This window comes from Apodemus sylvaticus, chromosome 8, assembly GCF_947179515.1.
Source record: "Apodemus sylvaticus chromosome 8, mApoSyl1.1, whole genome shotgun sequence".
Taxonomy (NCBI): Eukaryota; Metazoa; Chordata; class Mammalia; order Rodentia; family Muridae; genus Apodemus; species Apodemus sylvaticus.
The window spans coordinates 4,795,624-4,820,796 of NC_067479.1; the positions used below are offsets into that span (position 1 = coordinate 4,795,624).

At 41.6% G+C, this 25,173-nt stretch overlaps 1 protein-coding gene and 1 pseudogene across 1 annotated transcript; both read left to right on the forward strand.

Annotated features, from left to right (window-relative positions):
- Window positions 1-3,842: 3,842 nt before the first annotated feature.
- On the forward strand, window positions 3,843-4,938 carry Oxgr1 (oxoglutarate receptor 1). Its single transcript, XM_052190487.1, has one exon. It carries the CDS (start codon window positions 3,891-3,893, stop codon window positions 4,902-4,904), a length of 1,014 nt encoding a protein of 337 aa, XP_052046447.1. The 5' UTR covers window positions 3,843-3,890; the 3' UTR covers window positions 4,905-4,938.
- A 594-nt stretch (window positions 4,939-5,532) lies between these two features.
- Window positions 5,533-6,046, forward strand: LOC127690922 (gamma-aminobutyric acid receptor-associated protein-like 2; annotated as a pseudogene).
- Window positions 6,047-25,173: the final 19,127 nt, after the last annotated feature.

Genomic DNA, 25,173 nt, shown 5'->3' on the forward strand with positions numbered 1-25,173 from the left:
CTTACTCTCAGAGGGAAAAATATGCAAGAACTATGTTTTTTCTCCATAAAATTGTGGCGGGTATTGGGAGTTTGCTTTCATTCACTCCCACCCATCCACCCATGACAGAATTCGCAGTGTTGACACTCACTGCACCAATATTTCCTGGTAATAGAGCCCATTAGTTCCAGGTGGCCAACAGCCTACTCAAGTTTGGGAACCACCCTGATGACATAAGACAGGGCCTATATCTGGGGTGCTGCTATCTAATTTTCTACATCTTCCAAGTTTAACACCAGGGTATAGACCACCAAACACCTCAGATTTCAGTAGAGGAATGTACAGGACCCTGGGCTTAGGGGAACAAAAGAAACTGTGGCCTTTACCCTGCTCACTGCCAGGACTGGTTTCTGTGTGCTGTTTAAATGTAACACATGTTTTGCAAACCCTGGTCATAATTTTGGTGAGGTTTTATGGAAGGGTTTCAGTTTAGAAGGCAACCCCTATTCTCTTATGGTTAAATCAACCTGTTAAATGCCAAGTTGAATTGTTTTGCAAAACACAAAGGTGATTGTGTCTACCTACAGCTTGCCTTTCTCTGATATGATTATTGTTAAAAATGTCGTCATAACATCACCTGGGGGTTATTTGGCAAAGATAGGAGTTGTAATTCTGTTCCATACTTTAAGTTATTAAAGAGCCAAGTTCTGTTGTTTAAACAACAGTCATTGCCCCCTGCCCCATCTTCGGCATTTATGAGTTTTGTGGATATTGCCAATCACTCTTTAACAGTCAAAATTTTATTTTGAATCTCTCTGGGTATTTTCCTGTTGGGCACGAATGAAGTGACTTTTGTCCTGGATTCAAAGAATTAACAGGTTATCTACTAGAAATTTCCTTTCTAAGTTCTTCTCCTTCCCTCTCTCCTTTTCCCTCTCCCCTCTTTCATCTCCCTTTTCCCACCAACTCTCTCTCCCTCACTCTCTCCCTTTCTCTCTCTCACACTCATTCCCTTCCCTCTTTTCTCCCTCTTTTTTTCTTCTGCCCCTCTTTCTTTGGAACCAAATTGCATTGAGAATGAAATATTCTGAAAAATCCTTTGGGTGCTATAAAAATCATCTTTACATATTTGCTCCAGAAATAACTTGAGCAGGTTGGTGGCCATTTGACGAGAACTCTACAGGAAGGGTGGAACTTCAGAGACTCCAAGATGGGGTCAGTTTCTCCCAGGTTTTAGTAACAGCCTGCTCTTTGTGCACAGACCCACATAGGACATTTGATGGAGGAGGAAATCTACTACAGTGCCTGTCTGTCTTTCTAGCCCCAATGCTCTTGCTGTTCTGTAGCTGATTCTGTGGTACTGGCTCTGTGAGTGCCTCCTCATTTATATAGAGTTCCCCATCCCAGGAGAAGCCTTCCCTTTTCACTGGCAGTTCAAGGCCTAAGGGTTACTAGCTTCTGTTCTGGGTCCTAGCACCAACCAGATGCAACTGCCCTGTCTCTGGACTGGTCTTACTCCAGCAGAACATAGAGTGGAATTAATGAATCTAAGAATGCTTCCTGTTCTCCCTTCTGCTCTCCCCTGGACCGAGTGAAGTCTGCAAGAGTGCAATTGAGGCAAGGTGAAGGAGAGCTCTGCGGATTCCTGCTTTTGTTAAGCTGGCTGGTCTCAATACACTTGTACAGCTGTATGAGGAAATGGTTGATGGGGTAGATTCAACGTCAGATAGCAGTGATGTCAATGACAAACACTCAGAGTTACCCTGTGGCCAGGAGCCAGGCACCCTACTAAGGCTTAGCCTAGCGAAATAGGTAGTCCAGTTATTCATATTCAGCCACACAGGTTTAATGTTTGGATTCCCAAGCTCTTCTGGGACAACACCTGCCTTATCTTTGTTATGTGGCATTTGAGAATTTCCTCTTGCCTACTGACTGTGAGACAGCCAGGGTCTGTAACTAATCTGTCTCAGTATAGATCCTGGCTCACCATCAATTAGTGGTGACCTTGACACATACCTGTCTCCTCTGTCTCGGCTTCTGATCTGTAAAATGATAGACCTTCCCAGCACTACATTAGCTGCTGCTGCTATCAGTGCTGCAGCCATAGTTATTTTCTTATCTGCCATTCAGTTTTTAAAAGACTTATTTTATTTTTAAATTGTGTGTATGTGTGTGTGTGTGTGTGTGTGTGTGTGTGTGTGTGTTCTGGGAATCCAACTCAGGTCCTCTGCAAAAGTAACAGAGCACTATTAACTGCTAAGCCATCCATCTAATCTCTGCACACACACACACACACAAACACAAATACAATCCCCTAACACAGAATCATCTAATGCCTCCTAACATAGCAGCCTGTCTTAGTTAAGACTTCTTTTTTTTTTTTAATGATAAAACACCATGAACAAAACAACTTAAGGAGGAATGGGTATTTTTGGCTTTTGTATGTTGCATCACAGTCCACTGAGGGAAGCCAAGGCAGAAACTCAAACTGGGCAGGAACCTGAAGGCAGGAGCTTATGCAGAGGCTGGGGAAGAACGCTCTTTACTGCTGCTCCCCATGGCTTGTTCAGTCTATTTTCTTATATACCCCAGGACTCTAACCCTTCAATGTTCCTTTACTTCGACATTATGGACTCTAACCTTTTGAAAACATGAGTACCAAATTAAGCATGTTTATGACTTGCTTTGGTCATGATAATTTGTCATGGAAGAAGAATCCCCAACTGAAAAATTTAATTAGGGGAAAAAATCCTCCTTCTTGCTGGACTCAGATAAAAATGTTCTCACATGAGCGACTTCTCTGGAGTATCCTTTTTTCTCCCTCTTTGTGATCTCAGTAGTCTTGAACTATGATCTACCAAATGGTTTTCAAGTTAGCCACCATTTAGTGTTATTAATATATTACTGGATATATAACAACTGTTTTTCTTGTTACTTAAAAAATATGTGCTTGTTACCTGTGATAAAGTTATATTTTCTGTGTCCATTTCCTGCATCAGATTTTGATACTATATAATACATTTATGTGTATTCATCTTGTGGAAATGGAAAACTATTGAATTAGTATGCAGTAGGTACCCTACCAATGTGCAAGTAGATATATTTTGTATCTAAGATATTTACATTCAAATAATAAGCTCATAACAACTTACTTCTCTTTTAATAATCATAATGCTGTACTTAATTTGCTGTCAAACTTTTCAAAGGAAAGCCAGAGAAGCCAGGACAAAGAAATTAAAATGGTATCCTACCCAGACCTAAAGAGCTGAAGAAACCTTCTTAGGGGCTTACAGTGGCAAAATGACTGAGGTGGGCATCATTCATGGGACTTTAGAGTCCAGGCTCTTGACTACTGCATCACACTGAAGAACTTACATATAAACTCACAGAAACATTCCTTTGAAGAAATTAAGCATCCATCAATGTTGAAGGAATCCTTCAAATAGTACTTTGAAGAAACATTCTTTGGAAGAAATTCCATTAAAATTTCACTTTGAGTCAACCCCACACCATACAGTCAGCAATTCATGACAGATTCATTTTTGTGATTCTGCATTTGTGTGTATATGTGTGCATGTGTGCATTTGTTCACCTGTGTACCTGTGCCTGTGGAAGTTAGAGGTTAAACTCGAGTGTCATTACTCAGATACCACCAACCTTGTCACTTTGTGTCAGGTTATCTCATTGGCTTGGAGTTGCCAATACCTTCATTCAGTCTCTTCTCCATGGGTTCTCTTTAGAGATTAACGAGAAATAGAGAGACATAGTAGAGTGTTAGATCTATGCCCAGGAACTGATCATTGTTTTTAGGAATGCTTTCTGCTTTTTTTCAGCTAGTTTATTTTCGCTGGACTTCTATCCATGGCCAAACCAAACTCTTCCCTTTCCTTGCGAGATGAAAGGAAGGAGCCATGATTGAGCCACTGGACAGCCCAGTCAACGATTCGGATTTCCTGGATTACATAGCTGTTTTGGGAAACTGCACAGATGAGCAAATCTCATTCAAGATGCAGTACCTTCCCTTCATCTACAGCATCATCTTTCTCGTGGGATTCCCGGGGAACACAGTGGCGATTTCCATCTACGTTTTCAAGATGCGACCGTGGAAGAGCAGTACCATCATCATGTTGAACTTGGCCTTGACGGACTTGCTGTATCTGACCAGCCTTCCTTTCCTCATTCATTATTATGCAAGTGGGGAAAACTGGATCTTTGGAGATTTTATGTGCAAGTTCGTTCGATTTGGCTTCCATTTCAACCTCTACAGCAGCATCCTCTTCCTCACCTGCTTTAGTCTCTTCCGTTACGTTGTGATCATTCACCCGATGAGCTGCTTCTCTATTCAGAAAACTCGGTGGGCAGTGGTAGCTTGTGCTGGAGTGTGGGTCATTTCTTTGGTAGCTGTCATGCCCATGACTCTCCTGATCACATCAACCACCCGGACCAATAGGTCTGCTTGCCTTGACCTCACCAGTTCAGATGACCTCACTACCATCAAATGGTACAATCTCATTTTGACAGCCACCACTTTCTGCCTGCCATTGGTAATAGTGACACTTTGCTACACGACAATCATCAGCACCCTGGCTCACGGGCCTCGGACCCACAGCTGCTTTAAGCGGAAGGCCCGGAGGCTGACTATTCTGCTCCTCCTTGTGTTCTATATATGTTTCTTACCTTTCCACATCTTGAGGGTCGTTCGGATCGAATCTCGACTGCTTTCCATCAGCTGCTCCATTGAGAGTCACATCCACGAAGCTTACATTGTGTCTCGACCATTAGCTGCCCTCAACACCTTTGGCAACCTGCTGTTATATGTCCTGGTCAGCAATAACTTCCAGCAGGCATTCTGCTCTGTAGTGAGGTGCAAAGACAGTAGGGACCTTGAACAAGCGAAGAAAGACAGTTGTTCAAATAACCCTTGAGTCATGCCATTTTGTCAAGGCTCAGTGGTAAAGCTCTTGACATGCAAATGTGAGGGTTGGAGATAGAATCTTCAGAACCCACATGAATTGTGTGTGGTAGCAACTATCTGCAACCCTAGTGCCTCTGTGGGGAGATGGACACAGTGACTAACCTCAAAGAGACCTTGCTTCCAAGGAGATAAGAGGGAAGGGCCAACGCTTGAGGCTGTTCTTTGAGCTCCACGTGTTCACTGGGGCATGCCCTGACACAAACAGCCACACGACATTCACACATACATACTCATCAAATATCAATCAGGCCATCCTTCCATCAACGAATCAATCAATTAACACCCCATGATAATTTGTATATAACATCCAAGAAATTCTGAATAGCACTCTCAGTGGAACCCCCAGTAAACTACAGAGTATTCAGGCCATGATGACCCAAAGCCATGGGTAAGGGCTCTTAGGAGATTTTTGCAATATGTTTGTTCAGATATTTGGGTAGAGAATGGGCCACACGAGTGTCAAGAAAGTATATATAAGATTAGAAACTATGAAACTCAGAATTTCTGTTGCCACCAACTAATTGCCTCCACATAGAAACTAGAGTTTGTATACCAGCCCCGGACCTCCTACCGCTTTAATGTCAACATGGGAAGACGTGAACAAACTAGAACCAAGCAAAAGTCAAGATGCCAAAGTCTGCCGTTCAAAGTCTCCTTTGCTTCCCGCTACCACGAAGTGGGTGTTTAAGGAGGACTGCTCACTGGAACACAGATGCGTGGAATCCATGAAGATCATAGCAAAGTACCCCAACCTGGTTCAGGTGATTGTGGAAAATGTCTCCAACTTTCGGATTGTTGGCATTGACAAGAGGAAGTCCTTGGTCCCCTCTGACATCACCGTGGCTTAGTTCGTGTGGATCACCAGGAAAAGGATCCAGATTCCTTCTGAGAAGGCCATCTTCCTGTTTGTGGAAAAGACAGTCAGTCCCACAGTCTAGCCTAACTATGGGACAGCTTTATGAGAAGGGAAATGAAGAAGATGGATTCTTGTTCGTGGCCTACAGCGGGGAGAACACTTTGGCTTCTGAGACCCTTGCTAGTGCACTGGGGTTGCAGTGTATCTGTGCATCTTCCTGCTTGAGTATCTTGTAAATAACTGGATGTTATCAGTTACTCCGCCAGAGCCTCTGCACAGACCTGCTACTGTATTTGCAACTGAATTTATTTCTTAATATGGAATGTTTTGATTCCTTAGGGTAAATTATCATATAGGGAAAAAAAAAGAGTATTCTGTAATGCCTAGTTTCCTGTCCTTTCAGACTTTGGGGTTGTGTTCACTGAAATCCTAGATTATCCAAAAGCATCATGTGCTTTTCTCAATATTTTTACAATTCATTATCTTTATAAGTTTTTCTTCCTTTAAAATTTGAGACTAGCCAGGCAGTGGTGGCGCATGCCTTTAATCGCAGCACTCTGAGAGGCAGAGGCAGGCAAATTTTTGAGTTTGAGGCTAGCTTGGTCTACAGAGTGAGTTCCAGGACAGCCAGGGCTATACAGAGAAACCTTGTCTCGAAAAACCAAAAATAAATAAATAAATAAATAAATAAAGAAAGAAAGAAAGAAAGAAAGAAAGAAAGAAAAAGAAAAAGAAAAAGAAAATTTGAGACTATTGTTCTGAGTTTTCCTCTCAACTCTGGTTAGTTCTTTAGACTGAAGGAAGACATCTGGATAGAGTCAGAAGAGGGACTTCAGAAATGGTCCAGTGAGTAAAATGCCTGATATACAAGCCTGCAGGCTTGGGTCTGGTCCTTAGAACTCACACATACAAGGCTGGTGCAGAGGCATGCACTTGGAAGCCCTGCTCTGGCAGGCAGGAACAGGCAGGTTCCCGAGCTCCAGGGCCAGCCAGCCTAGATACTTAGTGAGCTCTAAACCAACGAGAGACCCTGACTCCAAAACTGAGGGGTATAGCTCCTGATGAACAACAAAGAAGGGCTGTCCTCCAGCCTGCGTTTCAGTGTTGTGGGCCACCTTAACAACTGCTTAATTTATAAATCATATTAAGTTTTATTGGTAAATGTCAACATTTCCTGGGGAAGGAAATTGGTGAAATAGAACGATGCTTAAATATCATATATACACTAGGTGCTAAATCAAATCTAACACTGTTTTGATTTCCATGGGAAAGTTCTCCAGGAAATATTTATTCTCTTTAGGTATTGTAATCTTTTAGTACTATAATAAAAATTAATACCCATAGAAATTGCTAAAGTTATTTTTGGACTGCATGTGTGTGCTTAATTATCAGTAAATATAAATCAGTAAATACATTTGAGGAAATACCTGGTCTAGATCTTCTAAACCTTAAAGAATATGCTGATATGACTAATAAGCTTAAAAACAATTACTCTCCGAACTGGTCATTTGTTCCCGTGAAAATCCATCTTATTCATTATTATATTGGCAAAGATGATTAGAGAGCTAAAAGAAACTTGAATATCAGACATCGAATACGGGTGAAGCACAGGGCTTCTGCATGGGAAAGGGACTCTCAGATTCTGTGGTCTGGCATTTCGCCCTGCCCCTGGGCAGACAAAATGCGGAGATGGTAGACTGCATTTACCCGATGCCCGTTGTCGGGTGACAGGCTCAAGCTCAGAGCCAAGACGCCACTCCGGACTTGGGGAAACAGCCTAAGATGTGGGAGGTCAAAGCTGTTCTCTGACTCCCCGGCATCCAGTCGCTGCTGGAAACTGCACAGAGGATTTGGAAGGGAGGGTCGGGGGGCCACGGACCTTCCTGGACATCCAGACGCCCCTGGGTCTCAGGGAGTAGGGAATGGAGTTGGGCCCAAGAGCTGAGGAGGCCGGGGGCGGGGGTGGGGCGGGGGGTGGGGCGGGGGGTGGGGCGGGGGTGGGAAATCTGGTTTAGCTCATAGGCAAGTGTCCTTAGTTTAGCAGTGGTTGTCTGGGAGAGTAGAGGGGCCTTCTGAGGGGGTCTTAGATGGCGGCTCTGTAAATGAAGTCTTTCTCCATGCTTTCCATGGTGGTTCTTCATGAAAGAGACAGTCCTTGGTTCCAAACTGATTATTGATTGTTCATGGTGAGAAATGGGTGCCTCCTCAGGGTGGACCCGAGATTAAATATCTTTTGTAGGAAGGAACATCCAGGAAGGGACACTTACTGGCTAACTCTCAGGGCCTCTAGATCATTAGCCCTGAGACCTCTTTTCTGGTCGATGTAACCATAGCTCATGTTTTATCTAGGGGTGTGGTCATGTGACACGGCTTGTTGGAAGCAGGTGAAGCTCCCACCGTCCCCTCTGGGTTCCGGAGCTTCCAACTTGCTCCACCTTACCAAGTTTCCTGGCATGGTTCACTGCCCCACAAGATTGCAGTGACCTTCACAGTTTTCTAGGACATCATGTCTGACTTAGACCAGGGGATACTTATCAAGATCCTCTGCCAGGCAGGCGGATAGGCAGGGGAGGAAAGAAGGCCTGGGGCCCTAAGCATGAGCTTCCCCGGATGAGAGCGAGCAGGCTAATGTGGAACACGCTAGTTCAATAGAAGCCCTAAGTCACCTCTCCGTGGTGGCTGAACAGCCTGGAGGAGTGACCGGCAGCCCACTCGGAACCTCCCCTCTTTCTGCCCTTCCTCTTCCCTTTAGTATCAGCTTGGCCACTGGTCCAGCTCCCACACAAGGCTACATCAAAGTTGTTATTTTTTCCCTTTGTGAAAAATTTCAACTAGCTTATGAGTCCTACCAGAAGTTTGTTTTTAGGTTAATGGGTATGTGGAATCTATACTAAACAGCTGTCTCTAAACTTGGTTTAGTTACATATAAACTATAAACATGTATATGTATGTTTATACACACACACACACACACACACACACACCTGTGAGGCACACATACAATGAAAATGGGGGAGTTATTGCGTATCAGCATTCAGAGTTTCTTTATTTTGAATTTTCTCAGGTGCAGCCAGACGAATGCCACGCCCTTCATGGCTGAGTGCACGCGTCAGTTTCCATGTGGTACACACAGCTTGATCCCATTCTTTTCTTCTTACCTTCTCTCTGCCAGTTGATGCCCGTAAGGGGCAAGGTGTTGACGGTCCCACTGCAGCCGCATCATTATCCGTCCTTCTGCAGGGGAGGCGATTCAGCTCAAAACGCAACCTTTAGCCCAATTAGTCCAGAACCCCATACTTTGGAAAAATAAAACCAATTTTGCGAATTCAGTTTCACTTGGACCTTTGTGATTATGCTCAATAAGCAGGGCTGTGGAGGGCAGACTGTCATCAGTGTTTGCTTATCCCCACGGGAAACAGGTCAGGTAACAGAGTGACAAAAGGCTGAATCAAGCGAGGTGTTCAGGGATAATGGGAAATCACACGTGCCCTGGAGCTGGGGTCAATTATCCAGGGTAATAAAAATGTTAAAAATTGGAGAAAGTGGGATTAAGTGTTGGAGTCAGGTTCCTGAAATAACAAAATAAGGCCAGAGATACAGTGGGCTGATCTGTACTGGCAAAGAAAAAAAATGTTTATATCCCTGTACTTTGGTGGGAAGAGAGAAAAGGACCAAAGAAACTCTCTATTTTCATAATATACACACACATATATGTATATATATATATGTATGTATGTATATGTATGGAGAGAGAGAGAGGGATAGAGGGAGAGAGGAGATAGAAAGCTGGGTATGGTTGTACTTTCTTATTATCCCAGGACTTTTAATTTCAGGCAGATGCTGATGGATCTCTGAGTTCAAATCTAACCTGGAGTACATGGTAAATTCTAGGCCAAGGGGGATGCATAGAGACACCTGTCTAAATAAATAAATAATCAACAAAATAAATAAATGAGTAAATAAATAAGTATATAAATAAAATAAGTAAATGGTAAGTGGTAGAAAATTACCTGGCCTTTGTGAGGTCCTGGGTTTCATATCAAGACCACAAATAGCTTCTAAATTTTATTTATTACTAATCCATATTTTAATCAAAAGTATGTTTTGCAGTTCTCCAGCTCAAATAAAAATCAGGATACAAACAAGTTTTACAGGGTTTTTTGGTAGCCCCCCTTAAAGATGTATATGTGTGTGACACTTATATGTGTGTGGGTACACATGTGTGTATGCATTTGTGTTTCTGTTTGTGTGTAGAGGTGGGTTTGTGTGTGTATGAGTATGTGTGTGTGTGTGTGTGTGTGTGTGTGTGTGTTTGACTTGTGTAGATAGGCTCCTAGGGACTAGAAGGTGTTAGATCCCCTGAGGTAGGAAATTTGACATCTCTTATAGGTCAAGTTCTTGTTCCTCTGGGGTTAACAGCCAAGCCCAGAACTCCAGGGAGGAATACTACTGCTTTTCTGTTCCATACTTCCCCTAATACGCTTTAATCCGTAGACTCTCTATGCATTTTCTTCAACCAGTAAAGGCCATTTTAGTTTTCCTCAGTGTGGTTCTGAGGAATGGGACATCAGTTAACTCCAAGGTTTGGGAGCACTGAGTGTAAACACTCACTTCCGGTGCCAGTTTGCCTGGTAGAGAAGGAGATTGAATGTTGTGAAGATGGAAAACAAACATGTTTGGAGATGAGAGATCCTTCCAACATTGAGATCCTGGGAGAAAAATACATCATAATATACACTGATAGGTTTAAAAATCTATTTTCCTTAAGTTGTAAATAAGGACCTAGCTGGATTGATACAAATTGCAAATAAGTATTTTTATGACCTAGCTACATTGATTCAAGTTGCAAAGTGTATTTTCTGTTGATCTGTCTTCCATCCAATCTTATACTTGCTGCTAAATGCATTCACTGAATTCTTAATTTCAGATATCACAGTGTTCCATGTGTGGAGGGCAGAGATGGCTATCTCTGTTAATTGAGTGAATATGTTTTTGCTTTTAAGCTGTTTTGTCCACATCCTGCAAGTTTCAGAATGGGTTTTGTTATTTTAAAGAACTTGTCTGCATTTTAAGACTTGGATTACTTCCAGGTAGGCTTTTATTTTACATATTTCCCCTCAGATATATTGGCCACACGTAGTGTTCTTATATGACATTGTTTTCTTAATTGAATAATGGATTTTTATTGAATAATGTCTAACGTCTCCAGGACTGCCTCCAACATAGCTCCTTCTCAACTTTATGACTATATTTTGTCTTTTGTTTTAGGCCACTGAATCAAATTCTTGCTGCCTCCATGTACATGGACTTAAGAGCACCTATGAGGAGGCACACACCCAAAGGAAAATACAGCAATAAAAGATACATCTTATACAGTACTAAGGGGGAGCTGAGCGCCATCTGACCTGTAGACTTCATGTGTAGAGCTATAATACTACACTGCAATGCATACAAGAAGAGAAATGGAAAAATGCAGCTACTCAGTCTGTAGTGATGACTTCATCTGAGATCTCTGGCAACAAAGCAGGAATCCAAGAGAAAGATACCAAGATTAACAAAAGAAAGATGCAAATTGGCAGAAAAGACTGGAAACTCCTGTCTATCAGGGCTACCTGTAAAGGACAGAGAATATGCCAAAAACCATGTGTGATACAATGTAGGAGGAGGCAGTCATTATGTTAAGGACCTACAGAAGCTCATGAATCTGTGAACCAGGAGCTTTTGAGCCTTGGATTTGTCTTAGCTTCTTGGACCATTTCTGTTCTTGGGAGTGTTCTTTCTTTATAAATGGTCTATATTTCTATTATTATTTATGTGTCCCTGATCTAACATTCTTGTTTGAGGACACAAGATCTGGAAATCTCACTGTGCGCCTCTGGAGAGGAATCCACACTTATAACAAGCCAACTGCCCCGACGGCCAGGTTCTCACTGTCCCCTTGAGGATAAAAGCAAAGGGTCTGGATTGGCAGAGCAACTGAAGAAAGTCGGCGGGACAGATTAGAGACTCCAAAATGAAAGCAAAGGAAAGAAAAATAAAAAAGTTATAAAAACAAACCATGCAGGAGATAGTCCCGCCACCAATAAAGACTGTAATTAACGTTGTCAGGGAAATGCTTGGAGCAAGAACAAAAAGAATCCTGTGACTACTGAGCAGGGGAGACTGGGGTCCTGAAAGTGCCCTCTGCTCACTGATTGCCCTGGTCAGATGGCGCATGGCTCTGTACTAGGAAATCAGGCTTCCCGACAACTTTGGCCCATTTGTTCTGGCTGACATTTAGAAGGTCATTTTAGAGGCTGGTGGTAGATGACGGAAATGTTATTTCTAGACGTCAGTTCAGAGGAACAGCTCTGGTTTCTATTATTTTGTATGCGATTCAGGGCTTTAGAGGAACAGAGTTCTTTTGTCTCCACTGTCGTTCTTTAGAATGTTCTTCTTACTTTTATCCCTGTGATTATTGTGCCGTATGGAATAGGTGCATGTACCATACATGACAACATACGATTTATTTTCTGTGGTTTAGAGACATGCCTCTCACTTAAAACAACTGAAAATGGTCAGTCACACTAAGGTAATATTTTAAAATAGTGCTTTGAGTAACCACGGCAGCTTGGAGCCTTTAAAAATCCAAGCAGAAGTCTTTGTTCAGTTTGTATCATGGCAAGCATGGCTTGTATAAATCCTCCATCACAGGATTTATAGAACGGGGGATATATGGCCTACATGCCTAGAACCACAACATGAGCTTTAACTTCTAGTCAGCATTAAAATCCCTACTATGTGGGAAGTCCGGTAGTGTACCCTGGAGAGGTGGCTCACATGAAGACACAGATTCTCAGACACTGCACCGCTTGTGCCCGCCTTTAGGGTGAGTGTCTGTCGAGTATTGGTGTATCAACAGCCAATGGGTTGTTTAGCCAGATCCTTCTGCTACGGTGATCCATTCTCATTCTATTTGTATCTCAAGGAGCTTCCTTGAAGGACCTATCACAGCAACACCCCGGTTTATCTACCCCCTCCCATCAACATCCAAGAAGTGTGTGCCTCCACTGTGCACAGAAACACCTAGGCTGCTATTCATGCATGACTCACTGTGCCATTTAAATGTTGCACTTACGCAGGAGAAAAACAGTAGGGGGGGTATTTGTAGTTGCATATGTGGTGTTAATACATTATCAGAAGCAACGTGATCCAGTTTTGGATCCTACAAAAAAAAATCCACATATGTACCATAAGCAATACTCAAGGAAGGACCTCCCCCTTGCAAAGTGATTTCTGGTTCACATACTAAGCATGAGCTTAAATAGCAAGCAATGTTGTGTTTTTTCCCCCTTTAAATTTCAGGGCACATTAAAACAGTTCATATTAGGGAGTTAAAAGTAGACTTGCTGAAGTTCTTATTCATATTTTAGTCATTCGTGAAAACAGTGCTGGGATTTTGTAACTTTTCCAGCCGTGTAGTTCCGGGATCACAGCACACTTATTATTTCAGCAGCAGCAGGGACACTTAGCATGCAGGACTGGGGTTGACACTGTTCCAACTCTGTGTGTCCCCGGCCCCTCTGGTGCTATCAATATCTCTAATGTGTGGTCATATTTATGTTCCTGCAATATTGCAAAGCGTGCCTGGGAAGTGTCACACATAGGACCATAAGACAGACGAGGCTCAGTTAGAAAGTGGAACGGCTGCGTTTAATCCCATTTTTTACTTGACCAGTTCTTGGATCTGGAATATTCACGCTTAAATCGAGTCACTGTCTTGCCTTTGAAGATGGAAAAGGAAAAGGAAAAAGAAGATTGTTCTGTGTCTGCTGGATACAGTCCACAAAACTGAGGACTCTGGCAGGAAACTGGGCATGTAAATGGGCTGTATTCTCCTTATTGGGACGAGTGATTAAAAAAAAAAGCTTCAAGTAGGAAATGTGGGGTAAGAGCCTCCATTGACTTTGACATAGGTTAGAGGGAAAATGGATCTGCCCCTGAAAAAAATCATAGCATGTAGCTTACATGTGAGCATGTTTTTACTTACGCCAAAAATCAAACTTCAAAGCTGACTTTAAAGTGATTTCCAGATGAGCTCTGCTGCCAGGTACCTGCAGAAACCTGTCCAAAACCTCTTCAAGGGAACACAACTTTAACCCATGTGTGGGTGTTTGAATACGCTCGGCCCAGGGAGTGGCATTATTAGGAGGTGTGGCCTTGTTGGAGTAGGTGTGTCACTGTGGGTATGGCTTTAATGTCCTTATCCTAGGTGCTTGGAAGTCAATCTTCTCCTAGAGGCCTTCAGATGAAGATGTAGAGCTCTCAGCTCCTCCTGCACCACGCCTGCCTGGATGCTGCCATGCTCCTGCCTTGATGTTAATGGACTTAATTTCTGAACCTGTAAGCCAGGGCAATGAAATGTTGTCCTTATAAGAGTTGCCTTGGCCACGGTGTCTGTTCACATCGGTAAAGCCCTAACTAAGACACCATGTCTCAAGGAATTCCTACTGGCAACATTTCCAAAAATAATGAAAAGTTAACATAATAGAAGAAAACATAGGGGTTGGGGATATGATTTGGTTGAGTTCTTGCTTAATATGCACAAGAAATCCTGGTTTTAAATTCAGCACTACATAAACAGCGAGTGCTGGTATAGGGCTGTAACCCCTTTCAGGAGGTGCAGGCCAGAGAATAAGAAATTCAAAGCCATGCTAAATTATGCATTGTGGAACATACCTATAACCCCAGTATTCAGAGGACAGAGGAAGAAGATGGTTTGAGTTTGAGGTCACCTTGAATAACTACACAGAACGTAGCAAGGTCTAGGCCAGCCTGGGCTGCCCAGCAGGTGAGAAAGAAAGAAAGAACAAAAGAAAGAAAAAAGGAGGAAAGAAACAAGAAATATCAATACAAAGGTGTAGTGCGGGAAACACAGAAGGAAATGACAGAATATTAGGGCTAGCCCCTGGAGTATTTCAGAAATAAGGAAAAATAATGTACAACAGGATATTTCTTGTATTTGAAATGATGAAAGAGAAGCTTGAATAAATGAGCAAATGCAATAAGGGTTTAAAACTATTAAGTAATTAAAAACAGAATTATAGAGACAAAAATACAATAAATATAAATAAAATCTACTAGATTAGTAAAGGAAAGTTAATATGGCAAAGGAGTAATGAGCTGGAAGAAAGACCCGCAAAGGCTGTTTGAAATGCTCTAAATTTACCAAGGAAATGTGAGCAATGGGCAGGAAGAGATATAGAGTAGAAAGTGAGAGACTCCAACCACACACAAGCAGATGTTAGGTGATAGAAGAGACAATAAGGCTGAGGTTGGCGGGTTGTTTTTGTTTTCTGTTTCTTTGTTTTGGAATTTGGTTTTTTTTCCAAGACAGGGTTTCTCTGTATAGCCTTGGCTGTCCTGGAACTCACTCTGTAGACCAGGCTGACCTCGAACTCAGAAATCTGCCTGCCTCTGCCTCCCAGAGTGCTGGGATTACAGGCGTGCGTAGCCACTGCCTGGCTTTATTTTTGTTTTTGTTTGCTGTCGCAGTGAGGAGATAGTTTGACAAAGCAACTTAAGGGAGCAAGGGTTTATTTCGGCTAACAGTTCCAGGTTACAGTCTATCACAGCAGAAATGTTATAGTAGCAGAACTTGAAGGAACTTGTCACATCTCATCAACAACAACAGAGAGTAAGGCTGGAGAGATGGCTCAGTGGTTAAGAGCACTGACTGCTCTTCTAGAGGACATGAGTTCAAATCCCAGCAACCACATGGTGGCTCACAACCACCTATATTGAGATTTGATGCCCTCTTCTGGGGTATCTGAAGATAGCTACAGTGTACTTATATATAATAAATTAAAAAAAAAATAGGCCAGAGGGAGCAGAGCTGGAGGGAGCAGGGCTAGAGTGGGTGGTGTCATGGGGAGGGGGAAAGAACAGAAATCAAAGAATGTATGCATACTTGTACTCAATTACTGCCTCTACTTTCTTAACTGTTCATACCACTGCCTAGGGGATCATGCCACTCACAGTGGGTAGATGCTTCCACATCAATTATTATAATCAAGATAATTATTAACTAGCATACCCAGAAGCTCATTTCTCAGGGATTCTAACATTGAAAAGTTGACAGTTAACTCTGTTTAGTCATTGTGGAGAGGTATGGTTTGGATGTAAGATATCACCTATAGTGTATTCACAAATACTTGACCTGTAACTGTTGATGTTGGTTGGGACAGTTACAGGATCATTGGGAGATGGAAGTGGGACACTGGGGTGGGTCTTGAGGTTTTATAGTCAAGCCTCACATCCTATTCCAGCTCTCCTTTCTTACTCTGGATGTAGGTCGACCAGTTGGCTTCCTGCTTCTGCTGCCTGTTATGGTAGCTATATTGAACTGTAAGTCAGGATGTACCTTTCATTACTTAAACTGTTTTAGATATTTTACATAGCATCAAGGTAAATAACCAGTACAAGGGACCCAGCATTCGAAGAAATTAATGCCTGTTAATTTTCCAGAATTATTGAAGGCTCCCACAGTTCCATATCCGAAGCCCAATAAATATATGTTGGATAAATCAAAATGAATGGGCAACTGAATACATCATCCACAACTCCGTTCTGCTGAAGATAGATGTAAAGCAACCAGGGAGAAAGAGTCAAGATCTTCTGTGTGAATGAACTCAGTGCTGAAGGCAGATCTTCAACCTTAAACTGTGCCATAGAATGGCACAAAAATCTCTTCAAAGTGATGAGAGAAAGTATTTGTTTACCTAGAACTCTATCTACACAAAAACAATTTCTTTTACAAGGAAGACAGAATGGCCACCACACATAAATTTCCAAAGTACAAAATTACAAAGACTGTATTTTAGGAACAAAGACACACGTCTAGTAGGCATCTGAGAGATAAGAAAATTGTTGAATTCCAGAATGTTTCCATTTATCAAGGAAAGCATAAGCAAACATGGGTCACACGATTTGCTCATGTCTACATTGTGGATTAAAATGCAGTTGGAAGGAAAGCACACAACGTGCAAGCTTCCTGGGAAAAGAGACACGAGAAGTAGCCTAATATATGCCTGCCTATTGTTTCCAAAGGGAAAACATGTCAACAAAGTTTAGGGGCAGTAAATTTCAGTGTAGAAAACATAAAGCATTTTCAAAAACTCTGAAAGAATAGGCTTGGGAAAATATACAGAGCACAAAACAAGCAGACAGAAGGAGCAGTCCAGAGCATGGGGAGAGTTAGTTATGGAGAGTTACAGTTATTCAGGGGTGAAGGCCGCCATGAGTGTCTCCTGTCTTAATAGACAAGCAAAGGCATAAGCTAAACGAAGGAACATTTTTCAAAGATATAGCGATAGGAACAATCCAAAAATTACAATTTATCCAATTTTGTCCCCTTGAAAGGAGGTAAAATATTATTAACACTCAACCAGTAAAAAATAACAATTAGTCTGAATGGAACCAAGAAGGGAGAAAAAGAAACAGAACTGTGGCAAACAGAAACCGTGAGGCCAGATGGAGCACTAGCTGCAAATATGTCATTAATCATAATAAATGGAAAAGGAATAAATATTCTGGCTTAAAAATGGCTTCAAACATGCTGGGCATAGTGACAGAAGCCTTTTATCCCAGCGCTCAGGAGGCAGAGGCAGGCAGATAAGATCTCTGTGAGGCCAGCTTGGTCTGCAGAGTGAGTGCCAGGACAGCCAGGGCTGCACAGGGAAACCCTCTTCAAAACACCAAAACAAAAATCAAAAATGGCTTCAAAACTATTCTTAATAGTATGGATTTACATGCACTTGTAGGTTTTGTCTGTTAACTGTTGATACATGTAAAACTTATGAAGAAATAAAACACACCAGCGATAATGAAAGAAACGTCAAAGCTCAAACAAGTCTGAAAGCAACTTCTGTCAGATATTTAAAAAGAAGATTATTTAATTTATGCTCCAAATATTATGAATAGAAAAATAAGAGGTGGTTAGCTTGGTTAGAAAAGAAAAGGAAGGTATAAAAAGGAAAACTTAAAAGTTAAAACGAGTTCTAAAAATAAATATCAAGAGGGTGAAAAGAAAAAAAGAGGGAAATTCAATAATTTAATTGTGAAAGATAATATTATAACACAACCAGATTGAGATTATTTTCAAGAATTTATGATTAGATTGACGTTTATGATTAGATTTTAAAACAAACTCACACAATTCACTTCATTATCGAGAAAAATGTGAAAACAATATAAGCAGCTTAATAAGCATAGAAATTTAATAAATGCAAGACTCCCATGACATAAGCTCTTGCAAAGTCTTCAGCCTGGCTCGCTTCTGAGAAACCTGGCACATGATAGGCAAGAGTGAGTTATGCCTGTCGGGGTACTATGCCAGCGGTTTGTATGAACATTTGTATGAATAGCGTGTGAATGCTTGTTTTATTTTTTTCTGGAGCAAATACCTGGAAGCTGATTCCTTCCTAGAAGCTGGTTAAGATGAATTTTTTTTTAAAGTAGAAGCTGGTAAACATTTTCAAAGTACCATTATGTTTCTTCCATATGCTTACATTACCTGACATTGCAAGGTTTTGGAATTTGTGCTTTGTGGTGCAATCAAACTAACGTTATGTGCATCTACTTGATAAAAATCGCTGCTACCTTTCCCCACCCCCAGTTTTTGTGGTACCGGGAACTAAACACAACACTTTATGCACGTTAGGCAAGCACTATGCTAATCAATTGATCTTTTTGTTTTTTGTTATTGAGGTACAGTCTCACCCAATTTCCTTTGGTAAGCCTTAATTTTGCTGTGTCTCTGCCTCAGCTCCTGAACAGTGAGGATCACAGGCCTGTTTGAGGAGGCCTGGTTCTTGTTTTATATGTGTCGGTTAATTGTGCATCTTATTCTGTAAGGCTTATCTGGTTGTGGTCACAAATGGCTTTTTTGTCTTTTATGATGATATAATCATTTGAAGAGAAAACCGTTTTATTTTGGATTTGACTTGATTGGCAGGTGTAGTCTGTATTTGATTGGCAGGTGTAGTCTGTATTTGATTGGCAGGTGTAGTCTGTATTTGATTGACAGGTGTAGTCTGTATTTTTTGGCAGGTGTAGTCTGTATTTGATTGGCAGGTGTAGTCTGTATTTGATTGGCAGGTATAGTCTGTATTTGATTGGCAGGTGTAGTCTGTATTTGATTGGCAGATCTAGTTTGCACTTCCTGTTCCCTTAAGAAATCAGTGGTTATGAATTTTTTCCTGTGTTTTTTTTCTACAATTTCTAGGTTTAGCCCTTAAGTTTAATTAAGCTTAATTGAATATTATGTTTAATGAACCATCTCTAGTAAATTTTTATGTATGGTGTGAGGTAAGGATCAAGGTTCCTTATTTAGCACATAGATATCAAATCATTAAGGCAAAAACTAGTGAACACGCTACCTGATCCTCACTTAATTACCTAGTCATCTTTGTAAATAAGTAATTATCCTTCTGGGTCTATGTATCCACTACCCATTCTGTCCTTACCCTTTCTGCTATATTTGGCCAAGACTCATAGTGACGTATTAAGTAGCTTTGGAGAAAAGCCCAAAAGTACTTAAGGTCTTCCCAAATTGTTCAAAAAATTTGAATCCCTTTATGTCTCCATATAAATATTAGAATGACCTTATCATAGTCTCTAAAAGTCTTACTAGCATTTTTATTTGAGATCACATTTAGTTAGTTAAGAAAGACCAACGCCCTCGACAATACCTAACCTCCTGCTCCGTGAGTTTTCCTTGTTATGTAAATCATGTTTAATTTCTTTCTGAAACCTTTTATTTTTATAGTTTTCAGGATACATATCTGCCACTCTATCCTGAATAGAAATCAAAGAAACAATGGATCCACTTGCAAAACCATAAACAAAACTAAGCTTATAGAAGACGAAAACAGTCAAGAGATGCTGAAGAACAACATGACTACGTAGGAACGACCTGTCCCTGCTGCAGAGTTGTACAGATTATAACAGCTATGCCTGGTTCAAGGGTAGAAACAGCAAACATTCGAACATCACCGCAAGTCTAGAGGAAGATCTCTGTGCATTTGGAAACTTGATCTGAGCTCTAAAAATGCATTATTTACTGTTTAAGAACTAAACTTGTGTGTCCATCCAACGCTTGCATATGAGTAAAGATAGCTGTGAATACAGGCCTATACAAATATAAACTTAAAATATTATTGGATTTTTTTTTTTGCAAATATTTGGTAGCTCAATTGATTGGTTTTCTATTTAAACTGTACCGATGACAGTGACCTGTCAAACTGTCAGCCGTGCATGAAAGGATAAGCTGTCTGGCTGTGTTCCCAACTCTAACACATAAAGGCTAATAAGTTTAAGCTAAACACAAAATATACCTGGCTTTGAAAAAGAGGAAAACAAGCGGAATAACACTCGCAGGAATTTTCAAATTCTGCGTCATAGGCATTTTGCAAACCGTTCCCCTTGTTCTCTGGCTGTGCTGGAGAGTGAGCATATGAATCAGAGACCCCGCACCGACTTTCTTTCCACAGTTTTCTGCTTTGCAGGAGGTTCTTCCTAACTCTTCCTCCTCTAAAGCAGTGGCTTCAAAAGCAAGGTGGAGAGCTTACTTTCCCGGGGTGCCAGGCCCTTTTCCTAGAATTTTTGAGCGAGTCCAGCATTGTAAACTTCTAATGACGTCACTGCTTTGGGGTTACACGCAAGAGTCATTTTCCATGGTTCCATTGGAAATGAGCACTGGGAATTGTGCCCCACTGGAGCGGGTGCAGTTGTCACTCCTACCTTTTGGTCTGGGTCAGTTTGGTGGTATGAAGTGATTTTATTTTTCCCAGTGTTTTTTTTTTTTTAATTTCATTTACTGAATATCATCTTCATTTACATTTCCAATGGTCAAACCTTTCCAGGTTTCCCCCTCCCCAAAAACCCCCCAACCCCTCCTCCCACCCCCTGCCTCCACGTATCTGCTCCTCCACCTGACCCACTCCCACCTCCCCGTCCCCTCGATTTCCCTATGCTGGGGCCTCTATTGAGCCTTCATCTGGCCAAGGACCACTCCACCCACTGATGCCCGACAAGGCACTCCTCTGCCACATTTTTGGTCGGAACCATGTGTACCCCTGGGTTGATGGTTTGCCTTTCATGTAGCGATGCGTTTCCCACCCGGACTTAGTAGATTTCGCACTTCTCTGTTTCCAGTAACTTCCATGTGTGAATAACCACGGCTCTTCTCGGACATAATTCTCATTTGAGTCGTACCTTTGCTCTCTGCTCTCTGCATCCCACTGGCACCTCTTCACTATCACACAGGTCCCTTCAGGGCACCTCACAGAAGAGCCCTGAGTTGGAGAGAAATCTCCCGGCTTTGATCTTAGCCACAGAGCCTCTTCCTTCTGCAGAACCATCACTGCTGAGGTGCCTTTGCCGCCCTAAGTACTGTTCCACTCTGACTTTGTATTGTTGGCTGAGAGGCTAGAAATAGTTTTGATAATTTTTTTTTAATCTCTTAAACTTTGGTGTTTCTCCTTCCCTTTTCCACCTCCGCTCTCAAGCCCACCTCGTCATGCTTGGAAACAGTTTTTTATACTTTTCAATAGTGTCAAGGATAATACAGCATAGAAGCCAGAGGAGGAAAATACAGCACTCAGGACTGATCCCTGCAGAGCCCCCTTCTTCAGGACATGAGGTCTGCCTTCAGAATTTCAGCAGGCAACATTTTATGCTACTGCACAATAGATCTCCACATTTCTGGATTTCTCTTTTCCGTTGTCCAGTCCTATCTACCCTGAAAATGTCATGAATTTTAAGAATTTTCTAAGTTAAACTTCCCATTTCAGTATATCAATTTCATATTTTTACAGCTAAAGAAACAAACATCCACCTCCATTTAATGGCTGGTATAGTAGGGCCCTTTTCTTGTTAAGTGGCTGCTGACTCAAGAAATCCTGGCTGGTAATGTTTTCTTGTAGGTGATATGACAAGTGACCATAGACTGGGAAAATCACGAGTTTACAGATGTGCATGTCTCCCCAATCTGGAGGCTGAAAGTCCAAGATTAGGGGATCAAAATGGCCAAGTTCTATGAGACCTTGTTCCTTGGTGATAAGGACCATCTTCTTGTTGGGTGTTCTTGAGTTCTTTTTTTTTTTTTAAATATCTATCTATCTATCTATGCATCTATATGTATAGTATATACATATAGATATGTATCTATCATCTATCTACAAATCATCTATCATCTGTCTATGTCATCTATCAATTATCTATCTATCTATCTATCTATCTATCTATCTATCTATCTATCATCTATCTATGTAGGAGGTTGGTCTGATGCTGCTTGTATTCAAATGCTAAATTCTGAAGCCCAAGATCTGATTGCCCTCCCATGAGGAGATGCTCATGGACAAGGAGATCCTCACATATACCAGCTTTTGTTGTATAATCTTTGACTCTCCAAGTTGTTTCTGGTGAGAGAGGAGGAAGAAGGCAGAAGTCACCACAGGATGGATAGGTGGGTGGTGAGCACACAGCCATGGGCGCTGGCCAGTTGGAGTAGGAACAGCCCAGGCAGAACGTGGCAAGTGATTCATTGGGGTTATAGACAGGGAGTAGACAAAAAGTTGATATTTGCCCATCTCTAGTGCTTTAAGGCTTATTATAAATATAAAGGTTTTGTGTCTTTTATTTTAAAACTATAGGATCTAAGTGAGGTAAAAAATAATCCCAAAAGAATATAATATTTTCCACAATGTATGTATGTATGTATGTATGTACTATCTATCTATCAATCAATCTATCTATCTATCTATCTATCTATCTATCTATCTATCTATCTCATCTATCATCTATCTATCTATCCATCTATATCTACCATCTATCTGATCTACAAAGTCAGGGTCTCAGTCTATAGCCCAAGCTGGCCTGTAACTCACAGCAATTCTATTGCCTCAGCCTCCCAAGTGCTGGGACTGCAGAGATGAGGCGCCCTACCTAGATGGAAATTTCCACTGTAAAGACATGGTAATGATCAGACCTTATGACCTAAATGTCTCCTACAAGGTTCTCTTCCAAATGCTTTTGGGAGTTACCACATAGCTTTTGGAAGTACAGACAAGACATTTATGGCAAACGGCTATTCACTTACATGCAGTGACTGAGATGGTACAACTTCTAAGTGTGGCTCCACCAGCTCTCATGATCTGAGACTGCTTAGGCAGTTAGTCATGGAAAAGGGCTCAGAATGTGAGCACATACTTCCCGTGTAGATTCTATGTCCCTTACATTTATGTTCTGTGGAAAAGAATTAGCCACATGGTCTCTTATGGATGCCGGGAAGATTTAACCACATCAGTGGCTGGACAGCTACTTCTCACAGCTCTTGGGTGCAGTGTGAGGGAGAGGGTCATGGCAACTCCTTCGGCTGTAAACATGATAGTATAGTAACACTTCAGATGATGGAAGAGATGATCTGTAAGAATCCCATAAGGCTCCTTCACCCCCCCCCAACAAGCCACAACAAATAAATATTGTGAAATTCAGCTACATAAAAGCATTGACTTTATAGTCTTCAAAATATACCACTAAGAGAGTAGAAGATCTTGAGCTGCTGTGCAGATGTAGAATGTCTGAAGATTTCTTACATGAGTACAAAGAGGCATAGATACACATAAAGGCACTCATTGCCTTTATGAGCTAACACCAAGTCCCCTTTTCTTTGCTTGGTGACTCCACCCACCCCATGAAGATCTTTGCATTTTTCTCTCTCTCTTTGGAGGCAACTGGCTCTAGTTGTTTTACATTTTTGTGTCTTTGAATAAGCTTGAGCAGCTTTTCTTATTTTTGTCTTTTTTTTTTTAAATTTTTCTTACTATCTGTTCTTGATTTTTACCTATTTTTTCTTCTGAACTCATTGGGTGTTTTTTTTTTATTACCTTCAACACAAACACAGACACAGGCACACACACACACACACACACACGCACACACACAGAATTACACAGACACACATAGACACACACATACTGTACTCCATGATGTGATCAATCCCACAATATAAATAGTTAAGAAAGTAATATTTTAACTATGATGCAAGAAAAGAAGGTCTTTTGGTTTTTGTTTTGTTTTTTATTTCTGTGTTTGGTTCCCTGCCCCCAAGTCCCCAAGACAGAGTTTCTCTCTGTGTAGCCCTGGCTATCCTACAACTAGCTGTGTAGACCAGGCTGGCCTGGAGCTCTCAGAGATCCTCCTAGCTCTATATGTTGTTGTTTTGTTTTGTTTGAGGGGGTCAAACTGTCCCTGCCCTGGAGACATTTTGTGGCTTCGGAGGCTGCTTTGTTTCCACTGTCTGTGAAACTTTGTCCAGGTCCTGTGTGCCTGCATCTTTCAGAAGCAATAGCTGTCTCGTCACAGAACAATATGAAATGCCAGATCTGAATGCTCCCACATCATCATTTTTATCCTTTAAGTGCTGCCAAGAGAGGTTGGAAGTGCAGAGCCGCACCATCTTCTCCACTCCACCACCAGGCCTCTGGAGGAAGTGCACACCTTCTGTTTGTGTCAGAGGGGTTAATTACCAAGAGCTGATGTCACTTCCAATAATTACTAGAACTCAAAAATATACAGAAGGCACCACGAGGGCCTGGCAGCTGTACCCAAATCAGTCTGCCTCTGACTATGTTGTGCAGCTGTTCCCTCTCAGTATGTTTCTCAAATCACCTTGGGTTTTGGAAACCCAACTATAAGAACCAACAGATTACTAGAGAGCTCATGGAGCATGAAGGAAAAAAAATAACAGTACAACCCTGCCTTGAAGATATGCCTGTGGCCTGTGTTTCTGACGTGACTGCTTCCATTTTCCCACTGGAATTCATTTCTAAGAGACAGAAACGTAAAGAGGAAAAAAAAAAAAAAAAACAGACAAAGGAAAATCAACCCTTTCCTGCTCTCTTTCTGATGGAAATAATCCTTCCTTGTAATGGAGTCTGGCCTGGAACCTAAAGGAGCAGAACAGCTTCCTGCTGGGGAACAGGGAGGAGGATGGGAAAGCAATGCCTGTCTGTACACTTGCCTGTTTGTGACTAGAGTCCACGTTGTCTTTAATGGCTCTCCAGAAATATCTTTAAGTATTGCAATGAGAGACCACAATTCTTCCTGTTTTCCCTTAGGCAAAAGTTGTTCCCGAGTTGTACTTTACCTTGACTCAAAAGCCAGGAACAAAATGACCAGTAGAGGGCAGGGAAAACTATGAAAAACACAAGTACCTCTGATGCCAGTGACTCCTGAGGAACAGAAGCTTGATGAGCTGCCTTAGATACAGAGGCTGCATGCTTTGTATGTCCTCTCTTTGAAACATATCTCTCCATCCTGA

Bases quoted from the DNA above. Each gene is read 5' to 3' on its own strand.
- Oxgr1 (XM_052190487.1), top strand. From the start codon at position 3,891: ATGATTGAGCCACTGGACAGCCCAGTCAACGATTCGGATTTCCTGGAT.